The sequence below is a fragment of the Mobula birostris genome, chromosome 9 (genome assembly GCF_030028105.1).
Source record: "Mobula birostris isolate sMobBir1 chromosome 9, sMobBir1.hap1, whole genome shotgun sequence".
NCBI classification, from domain to species: domain Eukaryota; kingdom Metazoa; phylum Chordata; class Chondrichthyes; order Myliobatiformes; family Myliobatidae; genus Mobula; species Mobula birostris.
This window is the reverse complement of record NC_092378.1, coordinates 130,779,618-130,799,562: the sequence shown is the minus strand read 5'-3', so window position 1 is coordinate 130,799,562 and position 19,945 is coordinate 130,779,618. Positions and strand designations below refer to the sequence as shown.

At 37.8% G+C, this 19,945-nt stretch overlaps 1 protein-coding gene across 4 annotated transcripts in view; it reads right to left on the bottom strand.

The window, feature by feature from the left end:
- The window catches only part of LOC140203067 (meiosis regulator and mRNA stability factor 1), a 65,093-nt gene that overhangs the window by 5,685 nt on the left and 39,463 nt on the right, over positions 1-19,945 (bottom strand). For all 4 annotated transcript variants that reach the window (XM_072268821.1, XM_072268822.1, XM_072268823.1 and 1 more), the window contains 13 exons: positions 18,165-18,343; positions 16,259-16,339; positions 15,115-15,351; positions 14,367-14,486; positions 10,814-10,989; positions 8,540-8,760; positions 6,814-6,956; positions 5,489-5,622; positions 4,035-4,237; positions 3,146-3,373; positions 2,831-3,061; positions 456-668; positions 119-179 (listed from right to left, as the gene is read on the bottom strand). In XM_072268821.1, the coding sequence (XP_072124922.1) occupies positions 119-179; positions 456-668; positions 2,831-3,061; positions 3,146-3,373; positions 4,035-4,237; positions 5,489-5,622; positions 6,814-6,956; positions 8,540-8,760; positions 10,814-10,989; positions 14,367-14,486; positions 15,115-15,351; positions 16,259-16,339; positions 18,165-18,343 (2,227 nt within the window). The remainder of the gene's footprint in view (positions 1-118; positions 180-455; positions 669-2,830; positions 3,062-3,145; positions 3,374-4,034; positions 4,238-5,488; positions 5,623-6,813; positions 6,957-8,539; positions 8,761-10,813; positions 10,990-14,366; positions 14,487-15,114; positions 15,352-16,258; positions 16,340-18,164; positions 18,344-19,945) is intronic.

The window sequence follows — 19,945 nt, the reverse complement described above, 5'->3', positions numbered from 1 at the left end:
TTTCCACAAATAGTTTAATTTGGAGAATTAAGATGATTTGAACAACATTTTGCTTTATGAATTACATGAACAAAAATGACAAGCGAGACGTTTTAAAAATACTGTTTAATCTTTTTACCTTTCATATCATTTTTTAAAACCACTATTCTTTTCTGTCCATGTCCTTTTATCCAGATGACCTGTTTAAAATGAAGTGGAATGAAGTTTGAATAGTTTGAAGACATTTTGCTTCAAAAGAATTGCTGATGCTTGATGTAACTAAATGCTTTGATCAAATTTGTATTAATGTTCTAGCAATTTCACCTAGACCTCAAGTACAAAAATGACAGGATTTGTAACAGTAATCTATTCGTCATTACGATCAAAATTCAGAAAGTGCTGGGAATATTCAGTTAAACTACAGATGAAAAGACACTGACCCACAACTTAACTGAGCCACTGAATGCACAACTTACCTGTGGAATAGCAACAAGAAGATCCTCTATGCTTGCATATCCATATATTTTAGGCTGTAGCACTTCACCAGTATACTTATGGTAAGTGGAAGGAAATTCAGTAAGGAAAATTTGCTGATAGTGGTAGGTGTGCAACAAGGCTCGCACGTTCTTAGCAAACTGATACACTTTGGTGAGTTGGACACATTCTTCTCCCACGTCATCAGTGAATACCTGTAATACATTGACCCCAATATCTTATTAGTGACATTCTCTTTTCCCCCCCACATATACCATCTATTACAAGAGCCAGTTAAAAGGCAAACTATCCAGAAAATAGAGACAATACCAAAAAACGTTTATTGCAACATGGAAAATGCACTTATGCCCTTGAAACAGAATCCAGCCTTGTCTAAATTTTCCTTTCCAAAAGTCTGAGAATGTTCTACCCCACTATTGGGAAATGCTTAATGTTTGGTGCCTGGCTCACTGTGCAACCTCTTAAAGAATAAAAGTGTTGGAGTACAAATATGGATAACATCCAATAGCTGGGAAAAGCTGATAATTCAGCAGAGCCTCGAGTGTGCAGGTCAGAGTTTTACTATAATATTACAACAGGGTAGCTCAAACCATATGAAACTAAATGGCATTATTTGAATAACTGAAAAACAATGGGATCTTTTAACAATCTCCAATCTAAAATAAGGTACTGCGAACAACAGACCTTTTCAAACAACTACATGGATTTCTTGAGGATAGCTTGAAATAGATTTCTTGCAAGGTGATGATGATTGTGCATCATATCATTATGGTACTACATCAGTAAAACAAAGAAATATTTTCAAAGACAGGAACTTCACTTTTTAAGAGAGGAAGGAAAAAACAGGAAATAAACCCCGCAGCCCGACTTCTGTAGTTGGCAAAATGTTAGAGATCAGGAGGAAGTTAATGGAGGAATATGATGAAGTTTCTATAAGGGGAAAACCTGCCTAACAAATCTATTAGAATTCTTTGAGGTGGTGGCACGGTAGCGTAGTGGTTAGCACAATGCTTTACAGTACCAGCAACCCAGATTCAATCCCCACTGCTATCCGCAAGGAATCTGTACATTCTCCCCATGTTTGAGAGTTTCCTCCAGGTACTCCAGTTTCTTCCCACGGTCCAAAGATGTACTGGTTTGTAGGTGCATTGGTCATTGTAAATTGTCCCGTGATCAGACCAGGGTTAAATCAATGGTTGCAGGGCACTGTGGCTTGAAGGGCCAACTCCACATTGCATCTCAATCAAGTAAATAATCAGGGAGGATAGACAAAGGACAGTCAGCAGATGTCATTTACTTGGATTTTCAGAAGACCTTTGGTACTACTTGGACAGAAGACCTGGCTGATTGGTAAAAGGCAGAGCGCTACTAAAGAGAGTCTTTTCTTTGGTTGCTGGTAACTAGTGTTCCACAGGGGTTGGTGTTGGGTCCACTATTTTGACATTGTATGTTAATGATCTGAATGCTGGAATTTATGGTTTTGTAGCCAAGTTTGTGGGTGATGCAAAGATAGGTGAAGGAACAGGCTGCGTTAAAGGTGCAGAATTTGTAGATGGATTTTGCCCATTTCCCTAATCTGTCTAAGTGTAGCTAAGTGTATGCACGTGCACTTCAGTTAGAGGTGTAGACTATTTTCTAAATGGGAAATGAATTCAGAAATCAGAGGTGCAAAGGGACTTGGAGTAATCATCCAGGATTCCCTAAAATTTAACTTGCAAGTTGAGCCAGTGGCAAGGAAAGCAAATGCAATGTTAGCATTCGTATCAAGGGGACTAGAATATAAAAGCAAGGACATAATGCTGAGGCTTTACAAGGTTTTGTCAGACCACATTTGGAGTATTGTGAGCAGATTGGGCTCCATATCCAAGAAAGGATGTGCTAGTATTGGAGAGGGTCGAGTGAAAGTTTAAGAATGATTCTGGGAATGAAAATGTTATTGTACGAGGAGCATTTGATGGCTCTGGGCCTGCACTCGCTGGAGTTTAAAATAAGCGGGCACAGCCTCAGAGAACAACCACTCCCTGGCTAAAGATATTCTTCCTCTTCTGTTCTACAGGGACATTCTTCTATTCTGAGGCAGCTGTGGAGACCATGTCATTGTGTATATTTAAAGTGGTGTTGATAGGTTCCTGATTAGTAAGGGCGTCAAAGATTCCAGTGAGAATGCACAAGGATGGGGTTGAGAGGCATAATAAATCAGCCATGATGGAGGAGACTTAACAGGCCAAATCATGTTCCTATATCTTATGGTCCTTTCATAGAGGAACTTACATTTCAATTTTGGTATGAGACTGTACAACCACTAAACTGACTTTCGTACATAAGAAATAAAGCTGGACATTTTCAGAATTCATACCTCAACCAAGTATGGCAAGCTCTTCAATAGTTCTGCCAAGGACACAAAACCGTATTCAGATGGGACAAGAGGACTTCCATAAGTGGAATCAAAACGTTTTCCAAGATCCTCAACTCTCATTTGTGAAGTGCCATCCAGAGACATCAGCAGCACTAGAAGTTGAGCAGTAAGTGTGCGAAGAGACTTCCTGTTTATCAGTTGGAGCTGCTTACCTGCTGGCGTGTCAGTAACCTTTTGAGAAAAAGTATACAATTTTAAATTTTACCCAAAAAACCACCAATGGAGAATTTGTAACAAAGTAACCATACGAGATACCTTTACAACATGGCAGAACTTCTGCATAAGTTCTCCAACAGTGCTGACATCATAGTCTTGAAGGCGCAGAGAATATCCAAAAGTATTGTTGTACTCAGAAAGGAAATCAGATAGCATCATACAACTGTCTTTTTGTGACCGCAGCAATTTAACAAGCTGTGCCGTCAGTGCTTTTATCTGCTCACTTTCAGTTAAAACAAGAATTTTTTCCTCGCCACACTCTAGAACCTGTGAACAATATGGTCATATGCATCAAAACCTCTAACATTTAAAAATGTACAAATAGTGTACTATTCAAATGGTTAACATTAAGTACCTAAATGAAGAAAATAATCAAATGGAACTAAATTAATATTTTGTACATACAGATGAGAATAATATCTTGTTGCAAGGTTACTAAGTCCCTGGAGTTGAAGTGGACAAGTAGTGAAAGGTAATTGCACTTTGATCCATTGAAAACATGACTGGTATTAACTCGGCTAATGAACCTATTTGAAAACATTCTGCAATGTATGGATTTTGCTACTAGGTCTAATAATTACACACTGCCTCTTGTGCATGCTATTGAAAAAAATAATAGAAATATAACAAGTTACATTTCCTGATGGAGGGCTAAGTTCATGAAAATTCAAATGAGTTGGCGGGAGTCAAATTAAAGCAATCACGTTTTAAATACTCAACCCTACAACTGAGGATCAAACCCATTTGTTTGGTTTGTTCACTATACCAGAAAAGTGTCATCTCAAGCTTCACACATTTCAAGAGGATACCATTCAATATCAGGTCACAATACCAACTTTGTAATACCAATATTTTGCATTACCAGACACCACTCAATTTTATACGGTTAGTGAAACTTGTAAGGACACAAGAATTAAATAACACGTACCTGCAACACTTCAGGTATAGACTCAAACAGTTCCATGAGCTTGTTAAAGCCATAGTATGAAAGTTTGCACTGGCGCCCAAAATGGTGATGGTATGTAGGTATAAATTTACTAAAGGGCATGCGGTAGTGAGACTGATGTCGCAGTAGATCCACTACTTCTTTTGCAAATTGCTTTGTTCTCTCTATTTCCTCTGGAGTACGCTCTAAATAGAAATGTTCCACATTGAACAAGGTTTTAATCCTCCATAGTTGTGAAAATATTTGACCAAAACAAACCACATTAAGTGAAATGATGGGATATAAGCAATTTGGAAGAGTCCAAAATAAGCAAACCCTTACATAAACAAATGCGAGTGTGCGCGATCAAACAGGGTTTTTACAACCTCACTATATACCACCATCTACTGGCCTTAGCATGCAGCTGCTGGTAACTTTGCACAGATTCCCCACCCTTCTAAAAATATCCTTGTCTCATTGACATTAAACATATGACTGGAATGCAACACTGGATTAATGACTAAAGAATTGAAAATTCAAATCCAACACTGGGATATTATGAAATAGAACTCAATGAATCAGTAATTTGAGAACATCATAAGATCCTTAAGGTGTTGGGTGGTCTTAATGCTCACAAGTGCTTTTCAGGAAAATGAGAACTGACAATCCATTGTCTTATAAGAGGCAACAATCACAGCAATAACTTGACTTTCTACTTTGAGTAAATAGGAAGACTGATAAATCAAAATTTATTAAGTCACATTTGAGGACAGGATATGCATGTACAAGGTTTGTGAATGGATCTAGCTCTACCCTCTCCATAACCTTAAAACTTTTATAACTAAAAATCTATGCTGGGAGGTGAGGTGGAATAAAAGATTTGGGTGTGGGATAGGGAACTGCTTTAACTTCATACTAAAATAAAATTTGCTTACTAGCTTAAAAATAATTTTCCAACTTCCTTTCATTATATCTACAAAACACTGACTTTTTAGAAGCCATGGTACAAACTAGAGCAAAATGATAGCTATATGAAGTGGGATAGTTGCTAATGTTCCACCTTTTTTGGTCAAGGGCCTAAGGATGACTGTATCCTTGCAAAGGGGCATGTTCAGTTCTCGAATATACACATGTGGCACCATCTATTAGCATTCTGAGATCCTGTTATTACTGATCAAAGATTTACATTTCATGGCAGTGCCATATCCAATCAATGTTCATAAGTTTTAAATTTACTTTAAGAAATCTACCTCAGGAGAAAAAAAATCAGTATGTCCTAGGGACTTAACACTTCATATATTTGTAAATTTTTCATTTTACATTAGTAACAAAGCTACCGCTGTTGATTTTTTTTTTTAAAAAGGGAAATTTACTTTCTAAAGTAAAAATGCTGCAAAGTTGTGCCAAATATTACACTTCTAGCAACAGTATCAAATTTAAAAAGCAGAAACAAAAACCTCTCTTTGGGATAGAAATCACTGTATCTTCATCTTGTTTCGAAATACAGATTGTAGTGTCTGGTATTTCCGAAAGCAGATCAGCCAGTTCACACACACCATACTCTGTGACATCCCAATCCTTTGAAAAACACCTAAGTAAATAAAACAGACATTGATTTTGGTCCTTGGATGAAAATATTGCTGAGTTACAGAACCAACTCCAAGACTTTTTAAAAATGGTATTCATCTGTCAAAAGAGTCCTTTGTTTTCCTGTCATTTTACTATTTGATCAATGTTATTATGGGATTTGCCAAAGGACGGCTGGTTTCTTCCTCAACAGCAAAAAAAAGCGCAAGATGAGGATTAATTGCCTATGCTGATTGGGTGAATCGCAAAATCTAGACCTATTAGCACTGAAGGGCATCAAGTGCCTTGGAAGGGAGCCTGTGGTTAGAATTCCAGTATACCTGCTGCTATTGTCCTATTCGGTGGAAAATGTGGGTTTTGGTGCTGCCATGGAACTAGTCTATGCTAGGTAGCTGTAGTGTAGTTGGTAAATAACATGTACTGTAGCTATGCCATGATGGCAGTTGAGGTAATGAGAAAGTATATGGAGTGGGATTGGCTGCCAATCTACTGAGCTGTCTTGGCCCAAATGTTATTTAGTTTTGTGTACTATTGGAACTCATCCAATTAAGCAGAGTATTCTATCACACTCCTGACCTGCATCTTATAGATGAAGGAGTTTTAGGGTGTCAGGAGGCTTCCTCTGACCAACTTTTGGATCAAGAATGTGCAACTAGTTTGGTCAAGTTTCTCATCAATGGTGAACCCCAGGATTTTAACAGCAGAGGATTTGGTGATGACAATCTGAGTTTATATAAGTCAGCGAATAGGTCCTATCACTGGAAATGCAAATCATCTTTATGTTGTTTAAGTCCATGCCGACATAGAAGACCTGCATTTCTGTGGAGTTACTTTAGGCATTAAGAGTTTGTATTGGAACCAAGATTAACACAGCATCCCAGAGTGGGAATCTGAGCTTTTAAAACTTCATTACAATCAATAATACATTTTGCAACATAAAAGTTTAAACTTTCATAGTTTCAATCCCACTGAAAATATGTAAAGACCCACCAAATCTAGCTGCCCTGACTTGGACTTACAGGGGAGTGAATATCATTGGGAAGAAACAATTCAACATTGTGCTTTGTATTATCTGCCCAGGTTAGTGGAGACGCGGGCTGCTACACGTCAAAGTAGAAAAATTCCAACCCCCAGTTAAATAAAAATAATTGTACTTAATGAACCAGAATGAATTCTGGAATTCTATGATACTTACCAGTGGTATGCTTGTGCAAATTCTTTTATGAACACCTGTTTGCTGGCTTGAGATTTAAGTAGTTTAAGTATATCTTTTGTAAAGCGCTTTACTTGTGCTCGATGAGTTAATGTAAGCAGGCGTTTGGTGCCCAAACCAAGGATCTAAAGTAAACAGCAAGAAGAAATGGTCAGTTAAATTGTATTGCAAGATGTGGGAGAATCTACAGCAGGAGCTTCTGCATTAAATAGAATCTTTAAGCACTGATCATCAGGAAATATATTGCAATATTTACTCATGACAATTGCCATTAGGTTTAGCTTCCTGGTTTTTTTTTTATATAAAAAAAAATCAGTTTGTAAATCATCTACTGCTTGCTTTTATCGTTAATGTTCTGTTAAAAAAAGTGTTCTTATGCATCCTTTTTTCCTGCTTAGATGTCCATCTATGCTCTTGGAGATTTATCACTCAAGATCACATCTAAAACCTGTTGTAAATTAGATGTTACAGAATACTATCTATCCTAGATGGCCTTCTATGACATTCTTTTTGATTTCTTGTTTGCCCAAATTTCATTCTTGTACTGTGTATGTTTTACTTAAATATTTAAGTTATGACTTCTAGCTGGTGTCCATTTTTTCTTTGTTTCATAATGAATTTTCTCGTTCTTTATATTTGGAGAGGAATAACAATGTAATTCTTTCTCCTAATCAGTTCACTTTCTAATGGGTCAAGCTCAAAAAGAAATGAGATGGTTAAGGACCAATGGCAGAAGGCCAGATGATGACTGAATAGTGTAGGAAGTTAAATAGGTCTCAAGAAGAACAAAAAAAAAGTGTCAGAAAAGGGACAGAATTATGCCAATATGAATCAGTAAAAACCTCAGGAAAATTAGGAAGGCTGGGAGATCTGGAACAGTTATGAAGATCAAGCCAGCAGTAAAGGATAATAAAATCAAAAGATATGAACAGACAGTAGGAATAAAGTAACATTAATGCATGAGAACAAAATAACAGGACTAGTGCAGCAATGATAACAACAACTCCATTAACAAGGGCAATATTATCTCCTGAGTAGGCAGTGTTGGGCAACAAATATGCTCAGCATCATACCCAGCCCCAGGTATGAACTGCAAAAGCATTTAAAAAGACAATGGAAACTTAACCCAAATTTGCCATCTTAATAGGTATACTGTAGCGGTGTGCTACACACAGCGCTAGAATAACCACACGTAGTCGGTGAGTTGTAGTTGCAATGAAAGAGATTTATTCAAACTTCGCGGCCTGCTTTAAAGCCTTCCCGTTCCCGCACTCCCTGGGGTGGGACTGCTGTGGGGGGGATGCATATTCCCAGACACTTTCCGCACACGGGATTTTCCCCCTGCTGAAGATGGCCTGGTGCCCTTTTGGGGCCGGCCCTCTGCCTGCGCGCGCTGTTTCGTGAGCTGGTTCGTGTGTGCTAGAAAGTGGGTCGCCACAATACAAATAATTATTTCTTCCAAATTACATTGAAATTGGATTTGGAGTATTTTTGTTTTCCTTCTGACCTGAGATTAAAAGCCAAAATTACATCCTTCAAGTTGTTCTTGCTAATGAAATGTGTTGAATCAGGTAGAAATTCCTAATTTTGATTGTTGACAAAAAAATAATGCATTTAGCCATTAGTCAAGTTAGTATTTCCAGATCTATTTACAGAAAAATAGTACTGCACGTAAGGAGTATAAATCATTCTTTTGCATAAAACCCACCTGTAAAACATGAGGCACAGCTTCCAATAACTCCATTAGTTTGGAATAGCCATAGTCTGAAACTCTGCACTGTTTTCCAAAATGATGGTGATAAGTTGGTATAAATTTGTGTTGAGATATGACACAATGAGCCTGGTTCTTCATTAGATCAATTATTTCTCTACTGAACTGAATAAGCTGAGGATTCCCCACTGGACTCCTACACCGTAGCAAACAAAGATCTGCAGAAAAAAAAAAATGGGTGAAAATATTGATTCTGTAGGTTAGTGAGCACAAAGTGGCACTGAATCATGCCACACTTCATAGTCCAAGTTAAAAAAAAAAATCCAAGTTTACTAGCACAACTTTTATTATTAAACAAATAGCAGCACTTTAAATTTACGTTTGCCTGGATACAAAAACATTTCTATGCAGTTTTCTTGATACACTCCCACCACCCCATTTACAATAAGAGAACATCCCAGTGTTTTGTAATGCGTTAACAAAAATAAGTAGAATGGCAGAGACTCATGTGGACCATTGGTTTGAATGGTCCGGTTCAATGCTTTAAAATCCTAGTCAATTATACATCAATAGTTAGAGAAATTCTTATAGAACAATTTGTAGAAAGGTACAATTGCAATTCCAGTTTCCCAAGCCAGTTTTGGTTATAAATGTAGGTACAGAAAATTTAGAATGGTGATACAAGAATACAATGAATATTATATTATTATTATTAAGGACCAACTAAAGGACATTGCCTCGAGATTCAGGGAAGAAGATTTAGGACGGAGATGAGAAGAAACTATTCTTCCCCCAAAGAGTGGTGAATCTGTGGAATTCTCTGCTCAGGGAAGCAGTTGAGGCTTCTTCACTAAATATATTTAAGATACAGTTAGATAGATTTTTACATAGTAGGGGAATTAAGGGTTATGGGGAAAAGGCAGGTAGATGGAGCTGAGTTTACGGACAGATCAGCCATGATCTTATTGAATGGCGGGGCAGGCTCGATGGGCCAAATGGCCTACTCCTGCTTCTATTTCTTTTGTTCTAATATATGTGTTTGCTCACCTACCCTCTGCAGTATTATACCCAACATTCTTATCCCATTGAACATTAACTTTTTCCAAAGGAAAACACAAAGGGCCAGTTGTGCTTGACCTTGATCATGACTTGTACTCTATTCCCATGGGCCACGTGCACCTTTAGAAGCAGCACCGCTTCAAGGTCCTGAAGGCAATACATCATGGCCCTTCACTCTGAGAACATACTGCAGGACATTGAGCCTGACAGTTCTGTTAGAAGGCCTTTTCTACTATCTCTAAAAGTTTCTAATGACTGGTGACATTTTGCACAACCCACTTAAATAATTAAAAATAAACTTAAAAGTTAGAAAAGTACAAAGGTTAAATATTTCTAAACTTCAAATTCAGTTTGCATTTTTCTAATTTTATATTTATTTTTATTTAAAAAAAATTTTGGCTTCATGTACCATTTCAATGAGAAAAGCAAACTCATTCAAATGGAGTCATGCTTAACAAACCATAAGGGTTGGCATAAAGCCAAAGGATGAGATAGAATTTGTACTCAATCCCTCTGCTTGGTATGTTACAGAAATGTCCTGTCATGTATGATACTGCTACATACATTGAGCAGCTGTGCAAATTCAGAACTTGCTGATGCATGCATTAGAGTTAATCAGTAGTTCCTTATAGAACCAGCTGTACAAATCAGTGCAAACTAGCCCATCCAAGCTGTTTGGTGTCATCATACAGCCTCCTGCACAAGTTTTATTTGTGCTCTGTCATAATTTTCATAACTGCCTGGTGTCAAAAGATCCAATTTCCCATGTAACACTTACAGCACTGTCAGAGAAGATGGTCCATGTCACTCGTAGGCAATCATCACTGGGTATTAGTCAGACAAGGGCATTTTAGTAGCATTGTCATGAAATGGGACTCCACAAAAGGAAAGTTCCATTATTTATACAATTTCTATTATTTCAGACTCCCAAATTCTGATTTTGAGCACTCAATTCCCCCCCCCCCCCCCCATTCCTCCCAGATCAGGCTCTGGCTAGCCAATGCGTTGGGTCAGCCAATACAGCACCCTTTGTCCTACTCTCAAGTACCTACTGATGCATGCATGTTAAAATAATCTACAAGTTGTGCAAGAACTTGCAAGGTGAAAATTACCATGCTTTTAAATAAAATTATAGCAATCATTGCAATTGCGTCTATACCTAGATTAAACCAGGTTTTCCATTAGCTTGCTTTGGATAACATGTCAGCTTACCAGCATTAGGTGGCGGTGGATTGTTATGAACCCATTTTACAACTTTAATACCATTCTGTGCTGTGACAATGTTAACACCAGGGACACAGGTTATGAGGTGTTCCAAAGGTACGCCACCTTCACCCTCTTCCACCATCTTCAAAACTGTGAACTCAGATGCATAGCAATCTAAAAAACTGCAAGAGAAATCAGAATTTCTACTTGAGAAAAATGAAAAATTAATGAAGCATGTAATCATAATAAAAATTCATATGATGTAGAAAGCTATCTGCCTTATACGAAAGCAGTTTTGAAACATGAATTTTGGAAATAATCAAGACAGTCTGGGAACCAATGAGAACATCAAGTGTTTGGGTCTGATTACATCTCATAGACTAATGCACAAATTTAAAGTAGAAGGCATAACAATTGAGAAGGTATAACAATGGGGAACACTTAAAGAAAAACACATTGCTGTCTGCATTAACAAAGCAAAGGTTTAAACAAAAGTCACACATAACTCATTAAGGCGGCCAAGTTTGAGAAGGCTGGATCATTTGATCCGAGTGTGAAACTACACAATGGGTGAGGTGGCCCTGCAGTATCAGTTACTTCAATCACAGGAAAGAAGTTGGCAGAAGTGAGATTTGAAGGAACAATGTTAAGTTCCTGGACAGATTGGATAGTAGGAAGCTGTATTACTTGGAGGGATTCAAGATGAGAGGTCACAGCCAAAATGGGGAAATTAAAGGTGATGAGCAAAAACACATGCTCTCTTTTTTAAAAATAAAAGTGGTTGCAATTCAGAGCAACCTGCAAGGAAGGGGTAGAACCAGCACACATGGGGCAACTGGCAGCACACTGTAGTATAACCAGTCTATTAGCTATTGAATAAGCATTTTATATTCAATTCACAGTTAGCCAGTCTAGCTGATTTCAACTAGGGTTGCAATGCTATCCAATAATTGGTCTCAACATTCCTGGAATAAGTAATAATATGCACTATGGGAAAAATTATGCAGGCTTCCATTTAATGTTCATAGAGCGATTCCTACATTGAAAAATGTGTAGAACAATAGAAGAGGATGATATGACTGGATTGAGTAGCAATACTCAATTTTTTTTGCACTCTTGTGGTATTGCATGAATTATTCACTGTCTATACAATTTACTTAATTCAGCACATTTCCCATTTTGATTAGAATAATCAACTTGTCATTCAGAGAACTCTTGTATGGTATATAAAATGTAGCTTCAAACAATAAACCTTAAATATATTACAGCAAGAAATCAGAATCAAACCGAAGAACTAATGCAAACAACAGAAATTCTGCAGATGCTGGAAATTCAAGCAACACACAAAGTTGCTGGTGAACGCAGCAGGCCAGGCAGCATCTCTAGGAAGAGGTACAGTCGACGTTTCAGGCGGAGTCCTGACGAAGGGTCTTGGCCTGAAACGTCGACTGTACCTCTTCCTAGAGATGCTGCCTGGCCTGCTGCGTTCACCAGCCACTTTGAGGTGTGTTGCTCGAAGAACTAATGGCAGTTTTAAAAAAATATTTTTAGCAGAATTCAACATTTGGATTTTTAAATGGTCAAAATACAAGTGAAATATAGAAAAAAAAGTTAGGACTACATGTAATCTCATTTTGTCACTATTTAGGTTTCAAACAGGTTTTCAAAAGGGATTTACTCCTCACACAATATTCCTCCGAACACAATGTGCCTCATCTTTCAAATGAAGTTCCTTCTAGCATTTTCATCATACTCTTAACAGTTACTTCATAATATTGATCTTCAGTTATTCAAGATATGTGGCTTACACAGCAAGGACTCCTGACCAAAGGATTTAATCTGCTTTAGTCCACTTTAATAAACATTGTAAGATTTCAATACAAACAAGTTCCACAGAGTCCTTAACACTACTCTGTACTTGACGATACATTAAAACTAGCAATTGCAAGATCTGTCACTCTAAATCCAAAATTCTGGTCTAAAGAAGTCAAGAACTCTAAGAAAATTTCCCAGTTTGATGTTTTCACCTCCATCCAACATCAGATAACTGGGACTACCCGAGATGAGGGCAACAAGATCATAAGACATAGAAGCAGAATTAGGCCATCCGCCATTCAATCATGGCTGATCTCCCCCCCCCCCCCAACCCCAGTTCCCGGCCTTCTCTCTGTAACCTTTGATTCCATGTCCAATCAAGGACCTATCAATCTCTGCCTTAAATCCACCCAATGACCTGGTCTCCACAGCTGCATGTGGCAACAAATTCCACAAATTCACCACCCTTTGGCTAAAGGGATTTCTAATAGTGAGAGGAAAGAGTAATAGTGGATCAGCATTTTCATCAGGAGGAATGGAAGTGATGAGAGGCACCAGATGGTAATGGATTAAGGTGGGAAAAGGTGGTTCGTTCAGAGAAAGAGTAAAACCTGAGAATCAATTAAATTTCAGAGCAAGATTCAAGTGGAAAATGAGAATATTTCTTCAAATAAAAGGCTTGGACCATCAAAAAAAAAAATTAAAAAATTAAATTGACAAATGGTTAATAATGCAGACAGCATATCAGTTAAAAAGGTTGAATATATAAAATTCAGAGTTACATGAAGAGCAATTGCACTAACATAAAGACTATTCTGCCACATTTTTTCTCTTTTTAATCAAAATGAAAGTCAAGAGCATTTTGTTTCAGAACAAAATATGGGAAGAAGTGGCCAATGGGACCAATTCCACTGTCCCTTGTGCACTTTGCTTTGGTTTAAGTTAGCCTGTGCAGGGCCACATTGATCAATCAAGTCCAAATACAGATCTGTTATGAAGTGCTCAGTTCAGAACTAAGAATTCAGATTGTTAACACCAGAATCCAAAGGGACAAGTTTCTGGATCTATTAAGAGGTAACATCTTGCTATAATTTCAGAATGCAAAAAGGGGTACTGACAGTTATTGCTGGTGGTAAACAGCATTAAATACCGAATTTAATGAAATTGTTCACTATGATTATCTAGTCATTCTAGATATTGCAAACACCAATAGCTAATAATTGAATCTAGACAAATAGCTACAGGTAGAATAAAATTCCCTAAAATATTGAGTAGCTCACTGCTGATCTTTCTACTGTAGTTTTCTCCTTTCCTTGCCCCGGATGCTTCTGGATTGTAACTTATCAAGACACTTGACTATTCAGAACTTATTTAGAGTGAACACATCTGCATAAGTTCCTTGAGCAGAACTTTGAGTAGTAAACCTGATTGAATGACTCCAAACTGGCACCCCAGTTACTTGAAAAAACTGGAGTGTTCTAACCAACAAATAACCTTTTCACTGAAAGTCTGCAACGGAGTGAATGATCAAACTGATAATAACAAAGTACAAAATAGGAAGTTGAAATTGTGGAACAAAGCAATGTACTGTTTTTATATTAACAGTTTAGGCTGGTTAGAATACAGAAATTCTGAGCAGTTTATGCATAAACACAATGTAGAAGTGAAATTTCTAGAAAATATTTTCACCACAATATCTCAGACATACAAAAAAAACACTAATATTCAGCAGTTGAGAACTCACCTGAGAAGTGGTACAGTTCCCTCATGTGTATGCAAAAGACTATGAACTTGTGGTGCAAATGTTTTTAGGGACAATATGATGAATGGTATTTTGTAAGAATCTGGATCAAATTCATTCTCGCTGCAAAATGAAAGGCAAATATTATGCTGCATCTCTGACACATGAATATTAATCCTCAGTTTTTATTAAAAAATTGTTGGTTTGTGTTTTGGAAATACTTTGAGGTATCTCAAGGCAAATAATAATTGACAAATTAAAGTCCATTTTTTAAATAAAAACCCTGATTACGCTAATACACACCTATCCACACACTGTCAGAGGTAATCAACAGATCTCTTTTGGAACACTCAAATATTTCACGGAGGTCATGCATTTATATATACACAACCACAATGGAAACCTAACCAATGAAACTGATATTAGTCATTGCAGAGTGCCTTTCCAGAATCATATATAAAATTATTTACAATTTTTGCTGAATGTACTGGTCTAATACTATTTTTAACTATATCAACTTGCCTTTGATTCAAAGTTAGTTAGATGAACAAGATTTACAGAAAGGTTTACAGAATATAAACATTTACTTTAGCAAGTGCAGTTATGTTAGCAAATTTATTATCACGGACAATAAAGGTCAACCTTAAAAATTATTTCAAAGAACAGCATAAGTTATATTGATTTCTATTCTTTACATTTACCAGTAATATGCAATCTCTAATGCACAAACCAACAGAAACAGGATTCCTACCTGTAACCTCTATCTGAACAATGCTGTTTACAGATTGGTTCATGGTATTCTAGTTCTTCAAATACCACTGGGCTACAATTGGCTGATGACCCATCATATGACAAAGCAGAAGACAATGGACTCTGTCTTGCCTGACAGCTGGGCAAGAGACAAACCATTCGTCCATTTACTTGGTCACGGATAGCTATTGTGTCAGTTAATTTGTACAAGTCAGACACGATCAATTTGTGTCCAAATCTGGAGAGAGATTTTAAAAAAGCTAGTTAGAAAATAACCATGGGATTTTCTGAATATTGTAATCAACTTATGTACACTACAATAAATATACATTATAAAATTGACAAGTGTGGAGTACAAGAACTGCTGAACTGCAAAGGATGTAATGGAAAAGATCTGTGACAAAGAAAGGCCAAAAGAAAATTCAGTAATATGTACCAGAGTACAAGTTTATAAACTTACCTTGAGAATTGCTAAGAAAAATAATGTGCAAAAGTCTAAGCACATATATAGCTAGGGTGCCCAAGACTTTACTGTATTTGAGCGAGTTTGTAAACCTGGTAGGAGCAAACGATGTTAGGAATGGCAAGGGTGGAGCACCGCGGGAGAGGTGCGGTACTGGTGGCAGAGAAGGGCTGCCAGAGTGGAGGTGGGGTGTGGGTACAGGCACAGCCAGACCAGAGAAACAGGCAAAGTCATTCAGTTCCAAACAAATGGAATATTTATCATTACAGAATGTCTCTCTGGTGCTTCCACATCCTTCTCCTCTCCCTGCCCCTTTTCCTGACCACGAGCCCCCCATCTCTCTGCCCCCTTCCCACTCTCAGTCCACAATAGAGATCCATACCATGTTCAGGTTTATCACTCCTAGGTCATGGAATTTGTTTTTCCTTGCGGCAGCAATACAATGCAATATACAAGATCAGTAGAGCACTGTGCAAAAGTCATAGGCACCCTAGCTATGTATGTGTCCAAGACTTTTGCACAGTACTGTAGTTACACTATCTCAATTAATTCAACATTTATTTTGATTCTGCCTCAGAAACTCAATGCTTTGATACACCTGAATTCAGAGGGACACAAGAGTACAGGAATTCATAAACAGAAAAGGTACTACATTTATAACCTATAGATCTAAAATCTGTACCTTTTCTCATAGAGTTCTGTAAATTTCAGCAATGGCAAGCAACATGCTGGAGCATCCTGCAGGATCAATATAGCCTCGGAACTACGATAAAAGAAAAAAAATATGTTAAAATACTATACAGTTTAATAAACTATTTTGCACTCTCTCATACAAAGATAGAGAACTAAAGCCTTGGAGAAGGGGTCAAATCTTGCATTTGATATTTATTTCATACATTCAAATTCACTGATATAAAAACTTGTTCAAAGTACAAGATACTGGAACTTCAGATACCACTCCATTGTAAAGCACCTTCAACATTTTATACAGAATCAAGTTATCCATGCCTACCATGACGACTTTCTACAACAATCCCATTTGCCTGTATTATGGGTATATTTCTCTCTGCTTTACCCATATACCTATCCAAATGCCTTTTAAACTTTGTAAAAGTATTTGCCTCTACCACCTTGTTACAGATTAACACATCATTCCACCCCATTCTTCAGGTTTCCCCAAGATGATTCCCTCTCACTTTAAACCTATGCCCTCTTGTTCTAGACTCCACCGTGCTGAGAGAAAGACTATCCTCTCCACACCCTGAATTTTATAACAAAAGCCACTCCATCAGCCTCCCATATTTCAGGAGCAATAAACATAGCCCATCCAATCTCTCCTTATAACTGCAGCCCTTTATTCCAGGCAATACCCTGATGAATCTCTTCATTACAATATCTGTACTGTATTGTGGCAACCAGAACTGCACAGTATTCCAAAAGCTGTCCAATCAATGTCTGTACAGCTGCAATGTGAAGTTCCAACTTATGCTCGATGCCTCAGCTTATGAAGGCAAACATACCAAATTCTCTCTCCACCAATTTGCTCACCCATGTCTCCAATTTCAGGAAGACATTAACTTGCCAGTTACTCTATATATCCAAGCAAATTTTGACCTCTGGAAGTCTGTCACCTCATAATTATCTGGAACAAATTCCATCTGCCAGTACCCCGCTCAACTTTCCAGCTGATTCATGTCCATAATATGCTTTGACAATCTCCTTTATTGTTATTGACTACCAATTTCTGTGACTTCTGTAACCTTACTAATCAGCGTTTCTACTTTATCATCCAAGTTATACATGACATGTTACAACCATCAAAAGGTTCCAGCACCTATTCTTGTATCCAATCAATAACATTCAATCACTACATTATAGGATTTTGGATCCCGTTTTGTCAAGATGCCTCAGATCTCTTCTCAACTCTTTAAACTGTCATATCACGCAGAACCTCATCAAAAGCCTTAGAGTCCATGGAAACCATGTATACTATGCTGTCTTTACAAATTTTTAGTTACCAGTCAATCTATAATTGGAATATAGAGCACTTTACAGTTAATACAAATTACTCTATTTGCTGCTGCGAATTTACTTCAGAGTTGCAATGAAAAGAGTTGTTTAAAATCAGTCAGGGGAAAAAAACATGGTAGTATGGCCAAGCCGTTGAGATCATTCCACCCCATTGATCAATCACCACACAAGGTGCGTTGTGTGAATAAGGAATCTTTGGTTAGACCAAAGTACCATTAAGATGTCTTGCTTACAACTGTTCTTAAAACAACTAGTTAACTTTACGAGGTTACTTTATAGATAACATTTTTCCCCAAAGACCTATGCATCAGGTTTCAAAATCATGAACTGAAGCTTCAGAGCTAACAGCAGTATTTAGATTTGAAACAGAAAATAATTCAGAGGGGTTAGTGTGAATCAATTGCTTCAATGAACACATTACACAAGAATAAAAAGATAGGACAAATGCTTTCTTACGAGGCAATCAACCAACTCGGTTTCTAAAAAAAAGTAAAGAGCTAATAAATAGCTATTTTGAAATCAAACATTTTGAAAAGTAGAGGCACAAATAATTTTACCGAAGTAAAGCCAAAGATTTGTTGATATTTCCAGTGGCTAATGATACTTGAATTCTCTTGCATCCGATCCGATATCTGTGTAAACTATTGACAGCCGAAATCGCTTCCTGGAGACTCTCCATCTGCACCATTGCCTTCAGCTGATAGTCGGTATGAGGACTTAGTTCCACACTTTTCACCTACATATCCAAGAGTTGAGATGAGAAATAATTTTCAGCTTACAGGAATCACTCAAATTGATTTGACAAATCATTAAAATAAAAACACTAATTCCAGATTTTTCATAAATTGTAAAACCTGCAAGGAAGATCACAAACAAGAGATTCTGCAGAAGCTCCTTGAGTATCACACTCAAAATGCTGGAGAAACTCAGCAAGTCAGGCAGCATCTACAGAGGGGCAATAAATGGTTCACATGAAGTAACACCTGTCATTGTAGCCATATTCACCCCGGGTGAGATAATGATTCATTCTGATCACATTCTCAGCTTTTTCCCCCACCACTGCAAATGTTTCCAGCAAAGCTGGCAGTCACTGCCCATCCCAATTGTCTCCTGCTAGTTTGCAGCCAGATTAAACTGCTGCAGTCCTTCTTGTGAAGGTTCTCCTACAATGCAGCTGGGCAAGATGCCATTGGATTTTGGCTAGGTGTTGATGAAGGAATAGGATACATCTCCAAGTCAGGATGTAGTCCCACTTGTAGGGTGCCTTGCAAATCTGTTCTCAGCTGCTTAAAGCCCTTGGGCTTGATAAAGGGAGCAAGTATTTGGGGTGGTATTGGTGGATTGATCTAGAGCAGTTATTGGCGGAGGATGGGCATCAGGAAAATATGCTGGATTATGCTGAATAAGATAAAGGTAATTGATATTTGTCAGAGCTGCACTCATTCAGGCAAGTAGAGAACATAAGATACAGGAGCAGAATTAGGCCATTTGGCCCATCGAGTCTGCACCACCATTTCATCATGGGTGATCCAATTTTCCCCTCAGCCCCACCCTTGTCTTCTCCCCATATCCCGTCATGCCCTAACCAATCAAGAATCTCTCAACCTCTGCCTTAGATACATAAAGACGGTCTCCACAGCAGCCTATGGTAAAGAATTCCACAGATTCACCACCCTCTGGCTAAAGAAATTCCTCTTCTAAAAGGATGCCCCTCTATTCTGAGGTCACATCCTCTGGTCTTAGACTTCCCCACCATAGGAAATATCCTCTCCACATCCAAACTATTAAGGCCTTTTCACCATTCAATAGGTTTCAATCAGGTCACCCCTCATTTTCTGAATTCTAGTGAACTGTCTTTATAGGACAAACCATTCAATCCTGGAATCATTTTCATGAACTACCATTGAACCCTCTCTAGTTTCAGCACATCCTTTCTAAGGGGTTCAAACCTGCTCACAATACTCCCAAGTGAGGCCACACCAGTGCTTTATAAAAAGTCTCAACACTACATCTTTGCTTTTATATTCTAGTCCTCTTGAAATGAATGCCAAGATTGCATTTACCTTCCTCACCATAGACTCAATTTGAAAATTCATCTTTAGGGAATCCTGCACAAGGACTCCCAAGTCTCTTTATATCTGTTTTTAAAAAATATTTTCTCTCCCTTCAGAAAATAATCAACTCTCATTTCTTCTACCAAATTAGATAACCGTACACTTCCCAGCACTGTATTCCATCTGCCACTTTGTCCATTCTCCTAATCTGTCCAAGTCCTCCTGTAGCCTCTCTACTTCCTCAAAACTACCTGCCCCTCCACCCATCTTCATATCGTCTGTAA